The sequence below is a fragment of the Microtus pennsylvanicus genome, chromosome 1 (assembly GCF_037038515.1).
Source record: "Microtus pennsylvanicus isolate mMicPen1 chromosome 1, mMicPen1.hap1, whole genome shotgun sequence".
In the NCBI taxonomy this organism is placed as follows: domain Eukaryota; kingdom Metazoa; phylum Chordata; class Mammalia; order Rodentia; family Cricetidae; genus Microtus; species Microtus pennsylvanicus.
Genome location: NC_134579.1, coordinates 5,994,009 through 6,017,262, shown reverse-complemented (window position 1 = coordinate 6,017,262; position 23,254 = coordinate 5,994,009). Strand labels below are relative to the sequence as shown.

The following is a 23,254-nucleotide window of genomic DNA, read 5'->3' as shown; positions in this document are numbered from 1 at the left end:
ATCTTATCCTAGGTACACTTTAGAATGTTTTCATTCTCTTTTCTCTGACATGTTTTACCATATATTTTGAAAAAGTAGAGGACTTCATCAACTTTATGGCATAGGAAGAATGGTGCTAACGAAACGTCACTTTAGTAAGTGATGTGGGAGTGTCATATATCAATCTGTTGATTTCATTGGTTAAGCAATAAAGAAACAGCTTAGCCCTCATAGGTTAAAACATAGGTGGGAGGAGTAAACAGAACGGAAGGCTGGGAGAAAGAAGCTGAGTCAGGAGTCGCCATGATTCTTCCACTCCAGGCAGACGCAGGTTAAGATCATTCTGGTAAGCCAGCGGGTGGGCTACACAGATTATAAGAAATGGGCTAGTCCAGGTGTGAGAGTTAGCCGAGAAAAGGCTAGATATAATGGGCCAAGCGGTGTTTAAAAGAATACAGTTTCCGTGTAAGTATTTCAGGTAAAGCTAGCCATGTGGGCGGCCGGGTGCCAGGGACGCAGCCCCGCCGCTCCTAACACAACATAACTATGTGTAGCTTTAGAGTTGAGGCAATAGTTGGTGATTTTCCAACTATATCCACATCTAATACAATAACCTACATCCTAGTATATGAACAGCTTCTGAGGACACTTGAGGACAAATGGAAAGTATCCAGATTTAGCTTGGCAAATGGAGAGACAGCATGATATAATAGAGAAGCGAGAAGCATAGAAATGATTTAGCCTGTGGAATTACCCAGTGCAAACTCTGTGTTACACAAGTTATTTAAGATCCCTACTCTTCAATTTCATTGCTTAAAATGGGAACCGGGGAACAGGCTTTGGGCAGTGCTGTTGAGGACTCAATGGGGCTTTGCAAAGTCCCCATCTGGGTATGCCTAACAAAGCCTATGCTTCATAATAAGTCCACTGTTGAGCCAATTTTATGCATTGTCCTATTAAATTCACATATTCAGTCTGTAATATAGGTGTTGCCTTTTCATTCTGAATGATGAGAAAGTGCACCTTTTCCCACAGCAAACAATTAGCAAATCAAAGACCCTATTGAAACCAAGTTATTTCACACCCTCTATCCTTTTGACAAACTGGGATCAGATGACCGTATACTTTTTAATTCTTTGTTTTAGTACATCATCTTACTGTAGTGTGTATTCACAGGGTGAGAAAAGAGTATTCTTCAAAATATTTTCTTTAATATAAAAATCAGAATAAAAATGAATTTTTAAAAGACTTAACTTTGTTGTATGAGTGATTTGTCTGTGTATATGTGGCTTGTCTGGTTCCAGGGGAAGCTGGAAGTTGGTGTTGGATCCGTGGAACTAGAGTCACAGTTGTGAGCTACCATACCAATGTCAAGGAGGAAATCCCTCCTCTGCAGAGCAGCAAATGCTTCTAACTGCTAGGCCATCTCTCTAGCCTTTAATTTTGTTATATTTAATTGACAAGATTTTATTCATCAATTAAAGAGATCAGAGATTGGCAGCTTGAAATAAAAAATAAAACTTCAACAAAAATAAGTTGTATTTCTTCTAACCCATTGCTTTTTAATAATATTTGAGGTTGATCCTGTAAGAAAAACAACCCTAAACTTTCAAACCAGAATGTTGAAGGAATTGGTTCTGCATCCCCAAATTAGAAAGAATGTTGTGCAATCCCAAAGTCTATTAGAAATCTAAGTGGCTCAGAAAAGTCAGATTGCCCGTTCTCCCAAAGTATCGTGTTCCTGGTTGTGTTTTAGTCCCTTCTATTAATACATCCTAACTTGCTGTTCGTTTTTTTTTTTTTTTTTTATGTCTCTGACAGCAAAGACTTTCAGATGTAATGTTAGAAGAAACCAGGGAAGCAGCATGGTGCTCTGGAGGTTTGCATTTGATCACATCTAGGTTGAGCCCTGGGTTTGTCACTTGCACTTGAATGCTCTTGGCAATGACTTAACTGAACATTTCCATAAGACGCAAGCCCAGTTTAGGAAAGAGAGAAAGCAGCACACTGAACCATGTTTTTTTTTTTTTTTTTTTTGTCTTTTTTAAACTTTATAATTCTCCAAATAGTGACCCTTAATATCTTCATTTTCCAGTTGATTGCATTAGCAGCTAAGAAAACTAACAAAGAATATACAGCTTCTAAATAAGCAACCTTGTCTAAATTCAAATCTCCATTTATTTCTTTAAAATTCAATATCAATCTTCATAATGCTATTTGTGAAGATTCCTTAGTTTCAAGCGGTACTCATTATTACAGACAAGCTTGGGGTTATCTTATCTTATTTTTTTAGTTCTCTTCTTTTTGTATTTCTCAGTAATTTTCCCCCTCAAACTACTTAGTTTTCTTTCCATCGATTTTCCATGACATCCAAACAGTGTTGTGATAGCAGTATACTGCCGTGGGCTCTGTTTCTAGGGTCTAACTGTCCCTCTTCAAAGTCGTAGCCCTTTCCTCCACCATCTTTCAACAAAATGCTTTAATAACAGACTCACATTTTACAGCTCCTCCGAGGTTCCCCCACCCCCACCCCGCCCCCTGCTCTTCGGGTTCTCAGAGACAGGCACATGTTTACTTTCACAATCAGTTTAGTGTCTGATGTTACAGAAGGCGATGACACACATAAAATGGCCATTCTGTGATCGAAAGTTTGGACCATCACTGCCGGAAGGCCACTCACAAGACTTTCTCACCCACTCCGTGCTGTGACAAGCCTTAATGGAATCTGGCCTGCGGAGTGTCTGGGTTCTGTGTGAGGTTGGTGTCAAAGCAAGTCCAAGCAAGTTCTCCAAAGTGCAGCCCTTACAACATCGCTAAACTCAAAAACATTCCTCCAAGGCACCACCCACCTTTCCCAGTGGGAATCCAGGGAAATGATCCTCTTGGAATTAGCATGTAAGCGGGAGAGGGTGTTAGGTTTGTGCTGTCAGAAGATTCATGGGGGAAGGGCAAAGCCAAGATGGGAAAATGAATACCATTACCACCAAAATATTCTTCCTAAGGATGAGGGAGTACACCCTGCAGCTGTTGAACACGGCTGCACTACTCAACATACTTTGCATATTTACACACACCAAGTATTTCCAAACAGGCTTGTGTTTGTTTAAAATCCCCCACTGAGATGTCTGGTAAATCTGTCATTGTAGAAAGCTATTTGTTTAGAGAAGTTTACAAAGCTGTGTTCAAAATCACACATGCACATGCACGCACGCACACACACACACACTTGTATACACTTCTATGTGTGTGTATGTGCATGTGTGAGCATGTAAGCTAGAGAGTCACTGTCATTAGCCACATTGTAAAGAGATCTGCATTAATCTAATTATCACCTCATACTTAGAAATAGAATGACATAGAACCGAAGACCAAAGAAATGGAGAAAATAATTAGTTGAAACTAATTCCTTTTTCCGATTAAAATCCTGTACAAAACAAAATATATATTAACATTATTGAGTAATTCTTGGTTTTCCTAAACTGTCAAAATTGAAGTTTCTTAATTGCTATTATCTTTATCTTTGATGTATAAGTTCTTTTAGCCAACTTTACTAATTGACAAAGTAAAAATTGTATATATTCAATCTATACAGGGATAGTTTGATACACACATTGAATGATAATTACTATAGCCAAATTCATTAGCACATCCATCATTAAAAGTGTTTTGGTTTTTGTAAGAAAACCCAGCACTACATGGACTTCTCATGTAACTGATTTCTTTTGGAAATGTGAAACACCACAAAACCACACATAATCACATAACTCATTCGAAAAAGGCTAGGGAACTTTCAACAGAAGAAATCGAGCAGTTTAAAGCTGTATTTTGCTTTTAGTAAGATACACAAGAAAAGGATAAAGTATCATACTTAAAGGGGAACAGATTTTGTATTTTTTGGCAACATATTAAATCCTCTGTTGCTATATTTGGCTCTCTGTAAATAGCGGCTTGTACAAGGGCAAGGCAAGGATCAATGCTGGTGTTCTTCATTCAGCCACAGCCAAACTTGGTATGAAAGTAGAGCATTCGTGTTTGACTGTTGTTTCCAACAGACTTGCAGCTCATTTATTGATCAGCCACATTCCAAAGTGTGGATTTCTACTTTTTTCATTAAAACTATCAAAACATGCGTGCTTTTCTGAAATAGTTTTCCACTGCTTAACTGATAGCAGATGTAATGATTCTATCTAGACAGAAGTGTTAAGACTTCACCATGTCAATGTGGTTATCTGTCACTATTTAGTCAAATGATATGCTTGGGGAATTGGCACATCACAGGATGGGCCTAAGACCCGCCCCCAAGCAAAATAACTAAATCGTTATGGGTTGTTCTCAGAGAAAACACTTCAGTAAGAAACTACACTCATTCTAGGACTGTTTTCCACTCCTTTGAGCTCTAGTTGTGACCTCTTGGATTCGCCAACTCCACAATATGTCCCGAAAACTTCATGAAACATTTGAAGAAAAAGCAGAAATGTCTCTGATATCCTATTATCTAAAGGGAAGACAGTATCTCACACACACACTGAAGCCAAGATTATGCTCTGTTAATTTCCGATGAAGTAGTAAGTCCTCCGTGGTTGCAACTCATTTTAAGAAACCCACTGAAGACAATAATAATTGTGGTAGAATAAGAAAGACATTCTTTCTCCCAAATTTGAGAACATTTATCTCATGCAGACATAGGGACTATGAAATAACAAACACTCTCCTGAATTCTACCAGTAGAATTAATTTCTAACCACAAGGTGACCTTACCTTGCAAGGAAGAGGGAGAAGAGAATGTTGGCGAGTAGCAGCAGGTGAGGGGGACTGGTTTTGAATAAGGAAGAATGGTCCAGGGCAGAAGGACTGCGGATACAGAAAGCAGATGTACAGATGTCCTCTCAGAGTATGGGAACAGGCTGCAGTCTGTGCTTTGTAGCCCAAGACAAAACCTGTACTAGATTAGAAGCCCAACAGGTGCAGAACTGTAAAACAATCTGTTTGTGTTGTCTTAAGTCATTATTATTTTTAGTTATGTTTTTGAGCAGCTATAAGTCGCTCTTATACTACCCTAGTCTAACTATGCCAAATGATTTGACCTGCATTGCTGGATGATATTGATTGCTTTCCAAATGTGCATTTCCATGTTAAAAAAAAAAAACAATTAATAAGAAAAAAAAGAGGGTCTATGCAGTGAGCATGAATAACTTCCTTCACAATACAAACTCTTAGAAACTTCTTCTCCGGGGCCACTTCTTCCATGTCAGTCAACTGTAGAAGAGTTTTGCTGTTGTTGTTGTTGATTTGTCCTCTGATACTGCTTACAGAAAGTTCTATGCTGACAAATGTGGAAACATGTTTCCCAAAGGGTCAAACAAATACCTTAGAAGCATCATACTGAAAAACTTCTCAAGACTCCTGATGGTATGTCATTAATTCATTTCACTTGCTCTTCCATTATAAACATGTGTTTCATAATCCACTCCAAACTGTAACAAATGAATGTCATGGCACTGGAAAGTAACCTCGTAGTTTATAAACTCTAAGACGCAATTTTTGAATAATATCTACATGTTTTGAAAACACAGAGGAAACAGGTTTATTTACCAGAAGTGCAGACTCAATCATTAAAGTCACATTAAATTATTTATTAAGCAAATTAAAGAAAATGTCATCCATTTTTCTTACAAAGTCTTCCATGATTTTATATCAGTGACACAGAAAGGAGCCCTGCATTTGAAGAATAACAGCAAAAAAGCATATGGTTTTACAATAATAAAGTCAAAAGCTTTAAGAATTATACATTATTCGTTAGTTAACAACAACAGCATAGCCAAGATTGCTTGGCTTTCCTTTCTGGAAATGTGAAATCAAAGTGGTGTGATTTCTCTCAGAACAAACCTGGAATCTCACTGTATGCCAATGCTGTAAGATATGAGTTCTATTATCAGTTTTCAGTCTACATATCAAGTGATAAATATAAAGTTTATCATATTGTGTATCTTTTTCTTTACAAAAGTATTTCACCTTACCTAGGTATACATGATGAAAACAAAAGGAATCCATGTTTCCCTTTAAATATATGCATTCTTAAATGATACAAAGAACTCACATGAATATTACCCTATGTTGTACATTTTGAAAAGTACCTATATGGAATAGTATTCATAAATCAAATAGAATGTCCACAAGTATACATCTCCTACACATTAAACCAAGTGTGTAAAAATCAGTACCTTTGGCTCTAGCCACAGCACAGAACAACAACAAAATAAATCTACTTCTATCAGTATAAAGAGAAAAGTTCACATCTTAGGCCAAAAAGAAGAAAACCTCATTAAGGAATTTTATATTCAAAAGGAACTAATCTTAGTCTAAAATTTAGTAGTCAGAAACAATTCTAAAAGAAACTTCTTGGTGATGGTGTGCCCCTTTCCAGAAGAGGAGATGTCCCTGTTGCCTTTCACAACGTAACAGAATTGGTAGATTACATTTAAGTCTATTAGAATTCCCTGCGGTTTAAAAGGCGGATTTAGAAAATATCACTGGATCAATATAAACTGGTCAAAACTTCAAGAGTATTTCCTTGATTAATCACTTCACATCACAAAATTTTTTCAAGCAAATAAAAGCTCATAGCAAAAAATTTAAAAGTTAAGACATCTAACTATGACTAATTTTACAGTTTAAGAATTCCCAGAAAGCACTAAGAGTAAAACTACTATGCAATATTCTACAAGTTGGATCTGTGACCTAGTTCTCGGACCATGTGACCATGGCGATTAGCATTGGGAAGCTATTTGAAACCAAGGTTCCCTTGCTGACTCCCTTCATCCCCCAAACACCAAAGTCATCCTTCTTTCATGGCTTGTATATGTGTGTTCAACTAGTTGCTGACACAAATAGCCTATTCTTTCTAAAATTATTTTAATCAAAGTTTTTGCCTTGTAATGGTGGATTGAAAGGATGCTTCAAATTGTAGCTTTTTAAAGAGATTCGGTTTTAACTTGGATCTCTAGCCTTTAGCATTATCTGAAAGATGTCCATTATGCATTCTGAAGGCAAGGGTTTAGAAAAACAGACACCAAACAGGCTTAATCTTTGGTGTCTCTTGCATGTTAAAATCACAGAGTGACTTCATATTTGGTTCCGTGAAGCTTCTGCTGTCCTCCCACAGATGGGAAGGTGATCCATCACAGGGTCCCTGACTGCCATCAATACCCCTTTGTAACTGCAACGACTGAGTCAACTCTTCCCATCCTCAATAACCGACACAGTGTCAACATCTGCTTCCAATAATGTTGGTTCATTTTTTTCCCTTGAATAGAGTAAATCCGCTGACTGAGATCGTAAAAGGGGTACTCCCCCTCCCTTTCCATGAGAGGAATTTTTTTCCACCATATTGTGCAACGTTCCCTCCAAGGCAAGTAAAAACAAGGAGTTGGGGGGAGAGAATAATTGAAAGGAAACATTCTTAATCGAGTGCCACGGAAACACAATGTATATCTGACAAATACAAGTTAGGCAGCTTGAAGGCAAAAGGCACTGTCCTCCTCATTTCAGAGACAGCAATGTATGGAGTTGTGAAAGACTATGACTCAGACTCATCCCACATACCACTAAATGTTTAATTAACTTTCCTTCTAAAACACCATATTAAAAATTCAGAGTTAATTAAGAACTCAGCAATTTTTTTTCTTCTGTAAGTAAGAAGAGAAAAAGATTCTCTTTGCCATGACTCCTTAGAGAAAAGCAGCTACTGGTTTACTTGACTGCTGAATGAATATGCAACATGAAGAAAAAGAAAGGATACTTAAGAGTTCAACTTAAAAGCCAACTCGTTGAACTGATGCTCATTTGTGGAGGCTTTCAGTTACTTAAACTATACTATAAGTCAGGCACATCTGTATGTTTTCAAACTTTTGCAGCCTTCCTTATTAGGTAGCATTATCCCAGTTTTATCATGAGGTAAATAAATTACGTTCCAAATCACAAAATAAGCCATGACTAAGTCAGAATTCGGTGAAGAGCAAGTTTACACTAACTCATCCTGCTCCCCCACTCTCCTCTCAGTCGAAACAGGAACAGGTGTCCTTGTCTTGTCCATCACTTACTGCCGCCCCCACCGGCTAATTCAGCAAATACTATTTCACACAAGATGCTTTTCATAAGGGACAGAATGCAATTTCTAACGATACAGTCTCTGTCACTTGAAATTACAGTTACAACCTTCAGCCACACAGTGAGCTTAAAGCTACTTCCTTTCCCATTTTCTGTAAGCTTGGAAATGGACAAATACTGTTTGTAAAATAAACAAGGAACTCATATAGGCATCCTATAGAACATTTTTAATCATATAAATTCAGAAAATGTATTCTTCAATATTTTTGCAATTCACTAATTCTCACTCTATACATTTTTGGGGCAATGTTACTATTTTGTGGAGGTAATATAATGCAAATCTTAAAAAGAAATAGATACAAGAAAAGTTAAAAAATTATCTTTCTTTGTTCATGAAATTTTTAGACTCTAAACTTTAGAGGCCCTTTACAAATTCACGAAGAAAGATCATATATCCTGTGTGGATCCATATAGAGAACATTATGATGTTTCTTGGATTAGATAGTCCATTAATGGAGTAATAGATTATATATAGAATAATAAAGTTTTCCAGTGTCATGTTTACAGGTTTTCAGATAGACTGAAAGAAAATTAAGTCATAAAATAGTCAAAGGTAGAATGGGTTTAATGAAGTCAGAGGGGCAGCTGGTACCCACCTTTCAACAAAGCAGCCATACTTTGAAGTGAAACATCCATATTCAGAGTACAATAGCACTTTACATGCGAATGTATTCAGATTATTTATTTAGCTATGCTATAACTCCCTTTACTATTTCTGGTTGTTAGAGTAATGTCAAAGCATTGAGTGATGCTGAGACATGTTTCCTCTCCTTTCACTTGATTTTGATGTATATCTTTGGTGACAGTGTGCCGCTCATACCCATGCCTGCTCTTTAATGGAGGGAGAGCACATGTCTTTGCTGCATGTAGAAGATTCAGATTTTCCACTTTCCTTAGACCTTGAGACAAATAATGTTTTGCCCACAGTTCAGAGAGGATAAGAGCAAAAATCACCAAACTGTCTGCTTTCTCTTTCCATCCAATTTGATGATAAAGAAAGAAATAAGCAAAGAGTTGGCCCTCTTAACCTCACCTTAACTAGGAAAATCCAATGAAAGAAGCCGTTGAGCTCAAGAGTGGCACCAGTCTAAGAGGCTGCAATGGAAGTGGGTATGTTCAAAGACAAGATGAGACAACAGCCAATGAATCTCCCACCTGCATGTTGCTGAGAGCTTGGGTCTCAAACCTCAGGAGGACTCAAGCCAAAATGAATTTGACAGATTCATTCAACTCTGTGGTCCACATGTCTGTGCAGGTAACAAATAAAATCTTTTTTTTTTAATCAATGTCCAGACAAAAAGGAACAGAATTTAATGAGGCCACTGTCTGGATATTTAAATTATATATCAGCAAGTGGAAGCTACTATAAGTCTAGACTCCATGGAGGGTGGGGGAATGTGAAGACTGTGTTAAAGAAAACCAAGGTGAAGAAATGGTGGAGTCTGTAGATATAAGCAATGGTACGGGATTATCATGCAAATACAGAAGGAGGAGAAAGTAATGCATATGATACAGCCAAGGAAAATGTTAGGAAAGGAGTTGTGAGGACTCTGCTGAACCACTTGTGTCGTTAATGTGTAAAGTATTCACACCCGATGTACACAATTAAAAACAGAAAGTAGCACATTTCTCAACATACTGTTTTGTGTGGGTTGAGAGAGATGAGAAAATTATCAAATACAAACATCTGTACCACACTCCGTTCCTGTATAACCATTGGCTGGGAGCAACTGAAAAGAACAAGAGACTGTGTCTTTGATTTGCCAGTCACCGCTACCTTCATAATCATAATCTTGGCTTAATCTTCTCTCTAGGTTAATAATCCCAACACTTCACTTTTTTTTTTATGTGTGGCCCATGTGAGTTTCATTTCTCAAACTTTCAATTTTTAACTCAGTTTCTGCAATTAATTGAAGTATAAAATTAAATTCATTGCCGCTCTGATTTTTCTGCAATTTTTCAAAACTAATTGCACTTAAAAAAAATTAAAATCTTGCAACATGCTTCAATTAAATCATTACATATAGAATACATTACTTGTCACTTTACAATGGAGAGGAACAGTCAGTGCTTTGTCACGTGCCTTCCTCCTTTCCTGAAGCTACTCATTTGAATTCAGTTCAGGAAATAAATTCCTTCAAAGTATGACTTTCAAAACTGCCATAAATGAATGGTTAGAAATTAGGAAAGATAGTCACTGGTATCCACAGGTATCATGGCTAAATGCATTGTTTTTCCTGTATTGAACAAAGGTGTGCATAAGCTCTTTTCCCAATTATAAAGATTGGGTGGACTATAGAGAGATGACTTTTTGTTCATTAAGCTAAACTATCTTGTTAGTCAACCTCCAAGAACTCTTCTGGGAGAAATAAAAGTAATAAAATATGCTATAATCTGTGGCCCTTTAAAAGAAACTACCTTTTCAAACTGCACGTATATAACTGCAAACTAAGGGAGCTATAATGGAATTAAATCTTCACTGAGATTCAGTCTAAACTCAATGCTGCACTAGTTTGTCTATGAGAGCGCCACTGCTGAGAAAGGCTGAAACCCTTGAGGTACCCTCGGAAGCACAGACACAGAGTATCCCCGACACTTTAAAGAGCTGCACTTCAACACGTTTTGACCAGTGCTTTTCTGAGAGCAAGTTCTTTAAACAGAACTCAACAATTGTTACAATATTTAAAAAAAATTACATCCCTCAAAAATATCCCCTCCATGCTAAATCAAATTTTCTGTATTTCTACAAAAATAGAAGAGAAAGCTACCAGACAGTTTTCCTGAAGCAATGAGCATTTCTTCTGTTGGCTCATCTTCTGACAAGGTGGCTGCTTCAAACAGAAAAAAAGAGGAAACAAACAAAAACTAACGCAGGTTCTGGTACAGGCGAGTAAAACGAGACGTTGCACAGCTGACAAAGGCTCAGATGAGGGAAAACAGACAAAATGCTTCTCTTCAATGTTTAGGACCCACTCTTTTCTCCAGAAACAGTTCAAATCTAAAGACAATGGCCTTATATGTTCTCTTCTCCATCCATTTTTCCTGTGTCCCATTGCTGGATAGGAAATCTCAATGGCATCTTTTCTCAGTGGCTCCTGGATTCAGGTTGCAATATCACTTGCTAATACCATGATTCAGTACCAAGCTGATTCTTTGCTCTTGTCCTGATGCTGAAGACCTAAAAATGATGAGAACGGAAAATAATGAAGAACAAGCATACACATGAAGCATTCATAAATGTTCCTGACCTGCAATAAACTGAGTAAAGAATGTGAACCCCTGGCAATCATGAGAAATGACTTAAGGACAACCTGTTCTCTAAAAAGGCCTAGGAGTACAACATGTGAACAGAACGAGTACTAGAACAATGCTGTTAATGCAATAGAAATTCTTTGCTTCCTTTTATTTTCTTGGATTAGGAGTGCATTATAATTAGAAATTGTACCTTAACTTCAAGAGGAAATGATAATGGAAGAGAAAACAGACATAAACAACTTGAGGAACATTTGAACAATCTTTCAGTTAAAACTTCCAGCAACCAGTGCAAGTAGACTTGTGGACTAATATTTTCAGGTGTTTTAAAATGTATTTCATTCAGAGGGACATCATTAAAGTCACATATAGCGAGTGGTTAAGTATGACTAAAGCATGGAGTTTAGTAGCATTGCTAAGCTAGTAGGCCCTAGTGTGACTAATACAACCTATAACCTATTTGCTAATTTACTTCTTTCAACATCCTTCCTATCACGAATTCAGAGTGGCTCAGGAAAATCTCAGGGGCACTGCAAGCAAATGAGATTACATTAGGCATAAAACAGATATGTGAAAATGTCAGAATTTGAACAGACAGGTAAAATTGGAAGTTGATGAAAGAGAACATTTAGAAAAATGTGAATCTGTCTTGGGACTACTACAGTCATTTAATTTCTGATACAATCAATTAGCAGGGGATTTCCCCCCAAACTAACCGGACATCAAGTTTCATTTTGTATGGATTTTTTTTTTGATTATTTTTTTTATTGATAAAAGAATAAAGGAAAAAAAAACAAATTTCCACCTCCTCCCAGCCTCCCCTTTCCCTCCCCCTCCTCCCACCCCTCTCCCCCTCCTCCCACCCCTCTCCCCCTCCTCCCACCCCTCTCCCCTTCCCCCCACCCCTCTCCCCTTCCCCCCACTCCTCTCCCCCTCCCTCTCCAGTCCAAAGAGCAGTCAGGGTTCCCTGCCCTGTGGTAAGTCCTAGGTCCTCCCCCCTCCGTCCATATCTAGGAAGGTGAACATCCAAACTGGCTAGGCTCCCACCAAGCCAGCAGATTGCGTAGGATCAAAACTGCGTGCCATTGTATGGATTTTTAATTGCTTTTTAAAATATAATTGATAAACACACACAAATATATTGAATGTATGTATTAAAATATTTTGATGTACATATATGTTGAAACAGTTACTATAGTCAGTTATCATGTCTATCACCTCTTTCAGCTTCCTGTATTTTTATATCTGAGGCAAATAATTTGGAAGAGTGAATACTGACTAAAGCTTCTTAGGTCATTCAGAACAAAATACCAAAATGTGAATGTGGGTAGAAAGAAACGACAATTGTTATATTTGTGCCAGGATCTCTGGCTATTTTCCTGGCCCTTTGTTTAAAGGTGATATCAATTTGGACTGAATATTAGAAACTGAAAAAAAACAATGATCCAGGATAATTTTACATTTTGATTGCTACTATAAATAATATTACTTGTCCCTCAAACTATCAAAGAATTTTTATCATATAAAGATATCATTATAAACACTGTCACTGGATGCAGATATTAAAACATCATTCTTAACATAACGTGACAGCATAAATAAAAGAAACACAAGAAGCACATCAGAATTACAAGGAAAGGTCTACACAGAAAAAAGCACTTGAGTATTGACTGAAGGCTACATGGGTTTCAAAAGAATGGTGTACCATTTTCTAAGATTACTGGCATTTCACTTAATGCACAATTTTTACTCCCGTTACAAAGAAGAGGAAGAGGATGATGAAAGAGGGAGGGAGGAAGAAAAAAAATAAAAAGATCAGAAATGTATCACAACCCTCATTTGATTTATTCATTTTCAAATAACGTTGTGGGTAGAAAAATTTGCAAGCTGACATAGTCTCTGTGGGGTGACTTGTATAATCTAAGCCACCTTTACTGACAATTTGCTGACTACAGAAATATTTTTTTCATTATTAATACTTCTCATCTTCTACATGACATAGTATTTCCAGAGCTGAAGACTGCATCAATCTATAGAATGTCAACACTGCAAGTCATGAATACTGCTGCAATCATTGAGTGGTCTAACTTTTTTTTCTTTTAAAATAAAGACAATCCCTAGTTTGATGTGCAAAAATATATGACTCCTTCAGATCATGCAAGCATTTTATCATAGCCAAGTATGGAATTACTTAAGACAGACTTCAAATTTTAAACCAGAAGAGCAGGAATCATTTTCTCATTATAAATACATCTCTTCCATGTTTGATTCCATGTCTCTATGCCACTCCAGAGTACAGTTTTTTAAAAGAAAAAAATCCATCTGCCAATTCATCTATAAACTCCCAGTTATTAAACAACTATTAGATCCTGGTGGGTTAGCTTCTTCTTAGTGGGAAGACATAAATCAAATCTTTGTTTTAATTTCCAGGCATCATTTTCTGTTAATTTCAAAATAAGCATAATTTTGCAAAGAAGAGTGACATAAGCCCTACTAATATGCTGCCCCATAAATGCAGGACCATTTTCCTAGTAAAGACAGTTACAGTGGTGATTCAGGACACTTATGAACTAGCCACTTAGTTTTCGGCCAACAAAATGGAGAGAAAATTGTTAGTTATGATCCTTGTGTGGTCTACACACAAATCACAATTTTCCAAAAGCTTGTGAGAAGAGACTCTCCTCTGCTACAAACTTGCTCCTATGTGGACTCCTTTGCTCCTCCAATGCCAATCAAATCTATATGGAATTAGGTCCTGATACATTCTGAGACATTCACTGGTTGTCAGAAATCACCAGATGTCCCTTTCTTTGTGTTAGCAATGCCATTTTGGTTCTATTCTTCAGTCCATACACTATTTTAGTAGAAGGGAAAATAAAAAGTATGAGAACAAGGCCAGCTAACATTCTTAGGAGTTGGGTGTGCCAAGCTTTGGACTAGGAATTTTACATGAGAACATCAATCTTCTCAGTCATGCTTTAACAATATGTATTTTACTCAATGAAAATGCAGTGTTGGGGAATATAATTTTAAGGTGTGCTACTTTTGTTTATGTTGCGTTTGTTTAACTCTGTGAAACCATGTTACTGTGCCTGTCTAAAACACATGATGGTCTAATAAAGAGCTCAACGGTCAATAGTGAGTCAGGAGAGAGGAATAGGCGGTGCTAGCCAGCAGAGAGGATAAATATGAAGAGAAAGCTTGGAGAGAGTTCTGGGAACAAGAAAAAAAAAGGAGGAAGACTTCAGAGGCCAACTACCCAGCCATCCAGCTACATAGCCAGACATGGAGTAAGAAGGAAAGAAAAGGTATATAGGAATAGAGAAAAAAAAAACCCCAAGGCCTAAGATAAATGGGATAATTTAAGTTAAGAAAAATTGGCAAGAAACAAACCAAGCTAAGGCCAGGCATTCATGACTAAAAATAAACTTCCATGTGTGATTTATTTGGGAGCTGGGTGGTGCCCCTCCCAAAAGTCAAAAAACTAAAAGAGTAAAGAGTAAAACGTCACACAACAATACAGAAACTAGGGGAAGTGATGGCTGTAGCAGGTTTGTAAAGAGGTCTTCTCATGTATCAGGGACTGTATGTAGTCTTAGTGACAGGATCTATGTACACCTCATGTGAATGGTATTGGTTACAAGCAATGGCAGTAGGACACTAGCCATAGTCTACCTAACCCCTAAGTAAACAGCATCTCACAATATCAGAACACAAAAATGCTAAACAGTTCTTACATACCCCTTTGAACTCTTTAAATCCGCATATGCCCCAATTCTTCTGAACTGGCATCAAGACTAAGATGAGGCTCTTTTAAACAACTACATTAACTTGACATTGTAACACATAAGAATTACATTGTAGTTCGTCATGCTACAGATCATGTTGGTGTAATAGGCTATGTGACATCAACTAATAGATTCTTCTGTGTTTATTTGTGGTGTAATTGTCCCAGACCCATCTACTTCCCTGGTGGGAACTTTTCAAAAATAGAAAACTTGTGACTTATGGCTTTTTGCTTGTTTATTACAAAGCAGAAGTAAACCTGGAAACAAAAATATTACATTACTGACATCTGAGTTTGATTGTGAGATGTACTTAGGGAAAGAGCCTGAAAGAAACTAAAAACCCAGAAACACATTTTCTCACTTCAGTTCCAACACCAACACCACCTGATCACCACAGAAAAGAAGAAAATATCCATACTCAAGCAAACAAATGGAGTAATTAAGAACTCGAGAAAAAAACGGTCATGGTAGAGCATCGCAGTTTGCTTTTATTTCAACGTCTGTGAGTCTGGCAGTCTGTCTGTTCAGGATCTTAAAACAAATGTTACAAACTGGGCAGCTGATTGACAGCAGAGGTTCACCAACAGCATTCTAGAGAATCAGATCTAAGACCAAGACACGAGAAGAGTATGTGTCGGATAAAAGCTTCATTTCTGGTTCCTAGAGGTTCCATCTCACTGTATCCTAATGTGGAAGTGTGTGCATGCATGCACGCGCATGCATGTGCGTATTCATGTGTATATGCATGTGTGTGTGTGTGTGTGTGTGTGTGTGTGTTTTCTCAAGTCCTTCAGAAGAAAATGGATCCCATTCCTGAGGACTCAGCATCTGTCACTTACTCTCTCCTCCAAAGGCCCCACCTGATACCAATACTATAAGAATTACAATTTCAACACAAACTTTGGACAGGACACCAACATCCAAGTACCAGCGCTAACTGAATCTTACAAGGAGGTTACTGGGACCAACATCCCCACAACTGGAAAAATAAATATTACTCTAAGTTTCAAGAGGTCACAGTTTCACAGGTTGGTGTGTGGCAAAGACTATGGATATAAGAAATCAGAACAGCAACTATGTGTGTGTCTCTCTCTGTGTGTGTGAATGTATATATGTAAGCATTAAATGTCTAAAGTCTTCCCCGCCCCAACTTCTTTTCAACTCCAAGGTATTTTGTGAAAATATGCTGAAGCTTCCAAAAACTCCCATGAAGAACACAGAAGTTGGCTCAGAGGGGATCCTATTAAATCTACTGGAACTTCTGCACCCTTCAGTGGAAGAAATGGATGAACATCTTGTAGGGATCACAAATGCAAAGATGAGCTTGCTGCCAAGTTTAATAAACAATAGAGGATGCATAAAGGAAAGGGGGAGGGGGAAAGGATTGAAATCGGGCAGAAGAGAAACAACGTGGCAACAACAAAGGACAGATTGCAAATGACTAAGTAGATGTGTGCATAACTTTCTGGAACTAAGAGCTAAAGCTCATGTAGAGGATGAAGGAATAACTTGAAAATTTTCAACTGTAAACAAACGTAAAGTTGGAGAAATGGCAAGATCCCTAGATAACTAAAGAATAGCTAGGCTATCCAGCACGGAGTGTGGAGGTAGGCACAAATTTCCAGCCCTAGCAGAGGAACTATAGACAACTGATTGCTGCCCGAAGATGGTTAATTTCCTTTAATGGTGTGTCCTCTGGGGGTTGGTTCTGACTGCAGAGGATGACCATACAGCCCAGAGTGTGACGGTGGAATGAACAGGAGCTGGGACGAATTTTAAAAATGACAACACAAAGTTGGGTGGGTACTAAATGAGGTATGAATCTCGAAGGAGTTGGAAGAGGGAAATGAATATGGTCAAAATACAATGCATGAAAATAACAAAGAGTTAAAAAATACTTAAAAGAATGTCTGGACTAAATAGGGTCTCATTTTCCTACTGTTAGGAAGAAGTCATAATAAAACGAAGTGAAAAGTTTACAGATCTGGGTTTTGGGAACTCGCTGACTGCCTGTCATACACACTAGATGGACATAGCCCACTTCTAAGGAAGCATGGACACTTGAAAATGCCATCAACCACACCTCTTTAAATAAAATGCTTCCATGTTTTTGTCGTTGTTTTTGCTAGAAATCAAAGAAATAACTATACAATGGAAAACCTATTAAAAAGAGGAGAGAAATTAGATATAAAACCCAAGAATGGGGGTAAAACATATTTATGACCTTAAAAAGAAAGAAAGAATTTAAGTATAAACTGTTCATTTCACAGACATTAAGAGTTTACATACAAGTCATTTACATAATAATACTTGCTATTAGATTAACAAGCTGGCAACTTATTCCTGTATTTAAAAATAAAATAAACAGCCAGCTCTGCTATGCTAAAAGTAAATAATACTTATTACAAGCTTAAATACATACAACATTGTGTTGGATGCTGTGCCAAATACCCAACTTTCACCCAGTTGACAGAATGACAAATGACCACAGAGACATTCCAGAGACAGTCCTATGCATTTCTATGACTTTATAACATTAACACTGTAAATGATAATACAACTGCATCTGTTTGCCTGGGGCTGGGGTAATCAGGTTAAATATAAGTTAAGACTTTCTAAATAAGATCTATGTGAACATAGCACCTTACTATTAACCTTGAGGAGAGATGGAGAATACAAGCTGGAGCTACCCATCTGGGGAATTGTAATGTGATTTCAGGTGGATAGCAAAACAGAGTAAGTCTCATCATCGTATTTCTTTTATAGCTTCTAAAACAAATCATGTTCATCTTCAACCATCTCAGAATTCTTATTTTAAAATCATGATCAAAGGGATTTAAGAGTAAAAAGTCTAAGTAATAGTTTCTTCCACCGTCATGCTCAATACACTGAAGGTATATATAAGATCTGTGAAACAGTCTTTACCAAACACAGTCTTTAAACTGTGGTGCAGATTACTGCAGCAGCAGCAGCATTATCTCGGGAAATTGCATACATATCTTTACTCTATTCCTTTGGGAGGCCTCATAGTAATTATTCTTCAGTGTCACGATCCTCTGTAGACATACATCACTTGCATACACATTGAGATATACATACAAATGCACATACATATACATATATATAAGCATGACTATGTTTGCTATCTGCATGAATTCTTAAGGAGTAGCAAACTTCTTGAAAACGTATTTGTTTTATTGCTGAAGCCACATATATAGACAGTAATAGTTGCATATTTAATTGTGGTGCCTAAATGTGTTCAAGATGATTATAACACACATTTTTAAAATATTTAAACTATTATTACAGTAATTATTATAGATCCAACAAGACTAATTTTACTTGCCTTATTTCACTATTAATGAATATAGACACCGTGTGATTATGACTTTCTCACCCTTTTTTCTTAATCAAATTTTGTGCTTTTCAAAGATTTCAAAGATTTTCTGCATTAGATATGAGTACTTCTTCTCATGTGTTATGCATTTTTATCTATTTGATGATTTAACTTCACACTTAAATACATAAATGATTGACAATGTTTTAAGCTGTAAAAATGTAAGACTCATTCTTGAACCAGACATAAGTTACATTTATTCCTTATGATATTTCAATAGCATTTATCAACGTACAATTACAATTTTTGCACATGAAGAATGAATGATACCTCAGTATGTACATAAAGGACTTACTGGCAAAAGGAGACTTTTCTACTTACAGAGACATTTTCTGGAAGCACACTTACAAACTGCTTAAACTCCACAGAAACAGTATTGTGGGGAACAATGAGGTGAAAACTGCCCAAACTTGTCAAAATGTCTTTAAGTTCAGATTCAAAAGAAGAGTAGAAATGTAAAACCCACCAAACTCGAAGTTGCTCTCAGACAATAATTTACTGTGCTACGGTAGGAAGGGCAACACCTGCACACCTGAGGCAAACGCTGTGGACGACAAGGCATTTACTGCCAGGTGTTTCCCATTGCTCTTGTTTTCCCAGGCCCAGACAATGAACCACAGTAGTCAATCTGCCCTCATAGAGCCCTCCTTTCCCCCAAACCACAAGCTCTGCTGTAGAGGGGCCGCCAGTCTTTGCCTTTGGCATCTGTTCCAGAGTCCACCTGGATGGAAATCTTGCAGAAACCATTGCAAATGTGAGACAATCTCTAAAAAACTGAGCTTGTGACAAATGTAAGTTATACAGTGCTCGGTAGTTTCCTTTTTCTAATAACGGACATACACCTGTTCTAAGCTTGACTATCAGTGTGGCTGAGCACCTCCTGCGTGATAAGATCTTGGGATTTGAGGCATGATATGGGATATAGACACTGTTAACCACTTCAGGAAACTCATTTCAAAAGCAGATATGAAGGCGTCTTAAATGTAGGGATGAAAATTAACAAAAGAAGAAAGAATGAAGTGAAATATATTCTTCTGCAAATTCTCTCCAAACTACAGACTTTCTCCCAGAACTGAGAAAAGCAAGACCAAAGGGGGAAAACATTTGGATCACTTATTGTAACAAAAACCACACATTATAATGCTCTCAAGAGATTCTAACTATCCAGACATCTGTTGGATAACACATGCACATGCAGCCAAATGTGCATCTTTAAAGAGATTTCTAGGTTATGCCATGACAGCTTTACGATTCAAAAAATAGATCATCCAACCAGAAAAGGGGCTAATCTGAGGACATTGTTTGAGGTCCCACTCCTCCAAAAGAGAACACTTCTATCGGGGAATATGAATTGTTAAAAGAGTCAAAAATTTAAAATGACTTTAAAACTGCTTAAATACAAGTATATTTTAATATGAATTTTGTTTAAGTCATCAATCTCTCCACTGACAAAAAAAATGTATTAAAAGAGACTCGGCAATGGAATGCACTGAATGTATCAGTTCCTGTTGGGCCATTAGTGGAGTTTTCTGCCGCTTTGTGACCTGGATGCAAACTTGCTCTCTGGCATTTTCCAGAAGAGTCTATTTAACCCTAGTAAATGTAAATAGGGCTTCAGTAATACTAAAGATGGTAGGTGCCACTTGATACAGCACAAGCAAAGTCAGCATGAAATAAGCTTTAGAACGCATGCCTGTGGTTTCAAAAAAATGAGCTCGAATCTCCCACATATCAGGTTGTTTTCCACAAGAAAAAATATGGCACATTTTGCCTCTCATCAGCCCTTTGCAAGACTTTTTTTCAGCATGTCATCTTTTCACCAAGGAATTCAGAACATATTGGCCACAGACAACTGTTTGTGAAACTTTATATTGTTGATAAATAAAACAAGAAGAGGAAAGTACGGCAGCCTGAAAGGGAGTAAAGATAGCTGTAAATTCCTCAGGCCACAGAGAATTCTTTTCCAAAATCTTTGTAGCCTACTTGAAAGCTGATGAAAATTGCCAAAGAATGAATTCTGAAACACATTTCTTCATCTGAGCTATTCCTTTAGATGTTTTCCAATGTGAGCTTTTCAAACATCAGACCAATAGTGAAAGGATTATTTACTGATACCCAAAATCCCTGACCCACGAAACACATTTCAGGGCATGCTTATTTTCCACTGAAACTCATGCAAGAATTATCTGGTTTTGTTTTGTTTTGTTTTTTGCTTGTTTGTTTGCTTTGTTTTGAGTTTTTGATACATTTGGTTGTTTGCTTGCTTGGTTGGTTTGGTTTGGTTTTTGGCTTTGTTTTTTTACCTACATAGCTTCCTTTTGGTGAAGGAATAATTTCTCCTTAGAAACCATAATGATTTGAAATTTTTCCAAACACCAAGCCACAGCTAGGTAAAACAACAGCTTACAAAAAAAGAGTTTCTAAACATACAGAATTAGATATGCTAATTTCATTATTGATTAGTACCTGTTGCTTGCCTGTCAAAATATTACATTGTAGTCTATAGATGTGTACAATTATTTAAGCAAGCAAATTTTTATAATAAAAAGGTCAAAAGATGATGGTACTAATTTTGCTTGTAGTTTTGAGAAGCTATGTTTAGAAGCAAGAGATGCTATGTAATTTATATAGCAATCCTTAAGGTGAATGAGTTTTGAAATTCAATTACAAAATTAATGTTAAGATGGAAAATGGATCAATGAACATGAATTTAACATTTTCAAAAATACTGTTTATATGTATATACATACATATATATGTACATACAATGTATAAATATTTAAGTTGGCTTTTATGAGGTTGGAGTAGTCTAGGAATGTCTCTCTCACACTGGAGAAGTTGAGAACCCAGCAGTTGCTCAGTCTATGAGACTGGGTATCTCAACACTTCCAATCTGACAGAACACAGTTAACCAGTGAAATTGTTTTGACTTTAATTCATAGCCCAACTTTCTTGCTATAGATACAATTTTTGAGATCTATGAATGAATAGAATATCTTTGCTGTGCATAAGCCCATAGCTATGAGACCGATGTGTTTATTCCTTCACATTCTATACGTAGAGTAAGAATCCCAAAAGAAGAAAGCTATGTATTAAAAATCTCTCAAAATGTACATGTTGATAACCTCCCAAATTCTTATGTTTTGTTTCTCTTTTCTTTGTTCCACCATTTTCATTTTCTGCCCAACTAATATGAAAAAAAATCACTGATTCCTAAATTCTATTCTTGAGGAATTTGACTAACAACATCACAGCTAAATTTCTGGTGTATAAACAGATTTAGCTAGATAGTCACAATGTCATAGAAGTATTCGAAACTTGCATCAGTTTCACAAGACAATTCACACATTCAGTGTGAGTTTTTCAGTTTGAAGTGTTCCATCTTTATTGTGTCTTTATTACATGAAAGAGTTCATTTCATATCACAGTCACCATCTGGAAACACAACCATGTTCCCTGAGTCACTGAGTTCCATAATCAGGTTAGGTCAGAAAAAGGAAGCAGTAAAACAAAACTATCTAATACTCAAAATTGTGAGTAATATTACTTCCACTGAAAAATCATATAGTCTTAGGGTTGGCTTCTACATCAAAATTTGCTTTACTCAAATCACTATGCTGAGATTGAATATTCAGAAATTGCTTCTGTATTTTTGATACAAATACTGAAGACAATTTTATAATTTCTTATGAATCATTTATAAAAATTACCATAACTGTAATAAAGGTGTCAATAAATCTCTCATCACTCAGAATCCAGATGATTAATATGTATTTTGCAGGATGAGGCAGAATGGAGTCAGTGTTTTGAATGAAGCATCTACAATATTTGTCTCTTTGGTGCTTCCTATGCTCGAGGGTAAAGATATCACAGTGCCTCTGTTTTTCCATTTCGTTATAGGGCTGTTACTACTCATGTAGTGCTTTGATAACTCCTCTCCAAACTTGCAATACTCCTCTTTTATGTAAAGTTTTAATTTGAAGCATTGCAATTTCAACATATATTCAAGTGTCTTATATGAGTAATGCTTGGTTATCTTTAATCCTTTCTGTAAATGTGAACATTTTTTAAGAAGTTACTAGATATAATTAGTCAATTAATAACTGAATTACAGTTACTACTTTGCTGTAGCTCGGATTAACTAGTAAGTCACTTGGGAAACAGTTATCCAGTTTTTGTAGCTTAGGTCAGCTAGCACATGACTACCAATTGCCAACAAGCAAGCATAGGTTTCAGGATGTATCTAGAGATGCCAAATGTACAGAATGGATGGAGAAAGAATACAACCTGATTTCCCAATTTTTCAGTAGACAGAAGTTTCCTCATTTGTTTTTATAAACTATTTTCATCCTTATTTTCTGTTCTCTGTCTTTTATAAAAACAGTGATATGCTAGGATTCATTTCACTGCAAGGCAACCTTGTAGTACTAACTACAGTAATCCTAGTCACGGACACAGTTTAGCCTATTTAAAGGGAAAACTATACATTAAGTAGAAATTTAGAGAAGGCTTAGAGAATCAGTATGTCCCTAGGTATTGAACTTTTTTTACACACACTCAACACACAATGTTTTACTGAGTTCTTCCTCTAGTTCCAGAATATTACAATGTAGAGCAACAATAATTCCAACCTGAATTACATTAAAAGACGTTGTCATTTATGGACAAGATC

The 23,254-nt window shown here is 36.8% G+C and overlaps 1 protein-coding gene across 3 annotated transcripts in view; it reads right to left on the bottom strand.

Moving 5' to 3' along the window:
- Window positions 1-5,584: 5,584 nt before the first annotated feature.
- Vgll3 (vestigial like family member 3) overlaps window positions 5,585-23,254 on the bottom strand; it is a 47,808-nt gene continuing 30,138 nt past the window's right edge. For all 3 annotated transcript variants that reach the window (XM_075952388.1, XM_075952449.1, XM_075952529.1), the window contains exon 4: window positions 5,585-11,323. In XM_075952388.1, the coding sequence (XP_075808503.1) occupies window positions 11,280-11,323 (44 nt within the window). In that variant the 3' untranslated portion in view covers window positions 5,585-11,279. The remainder of the gene's footprint in view (window positions 11,324-23,254) is intronic.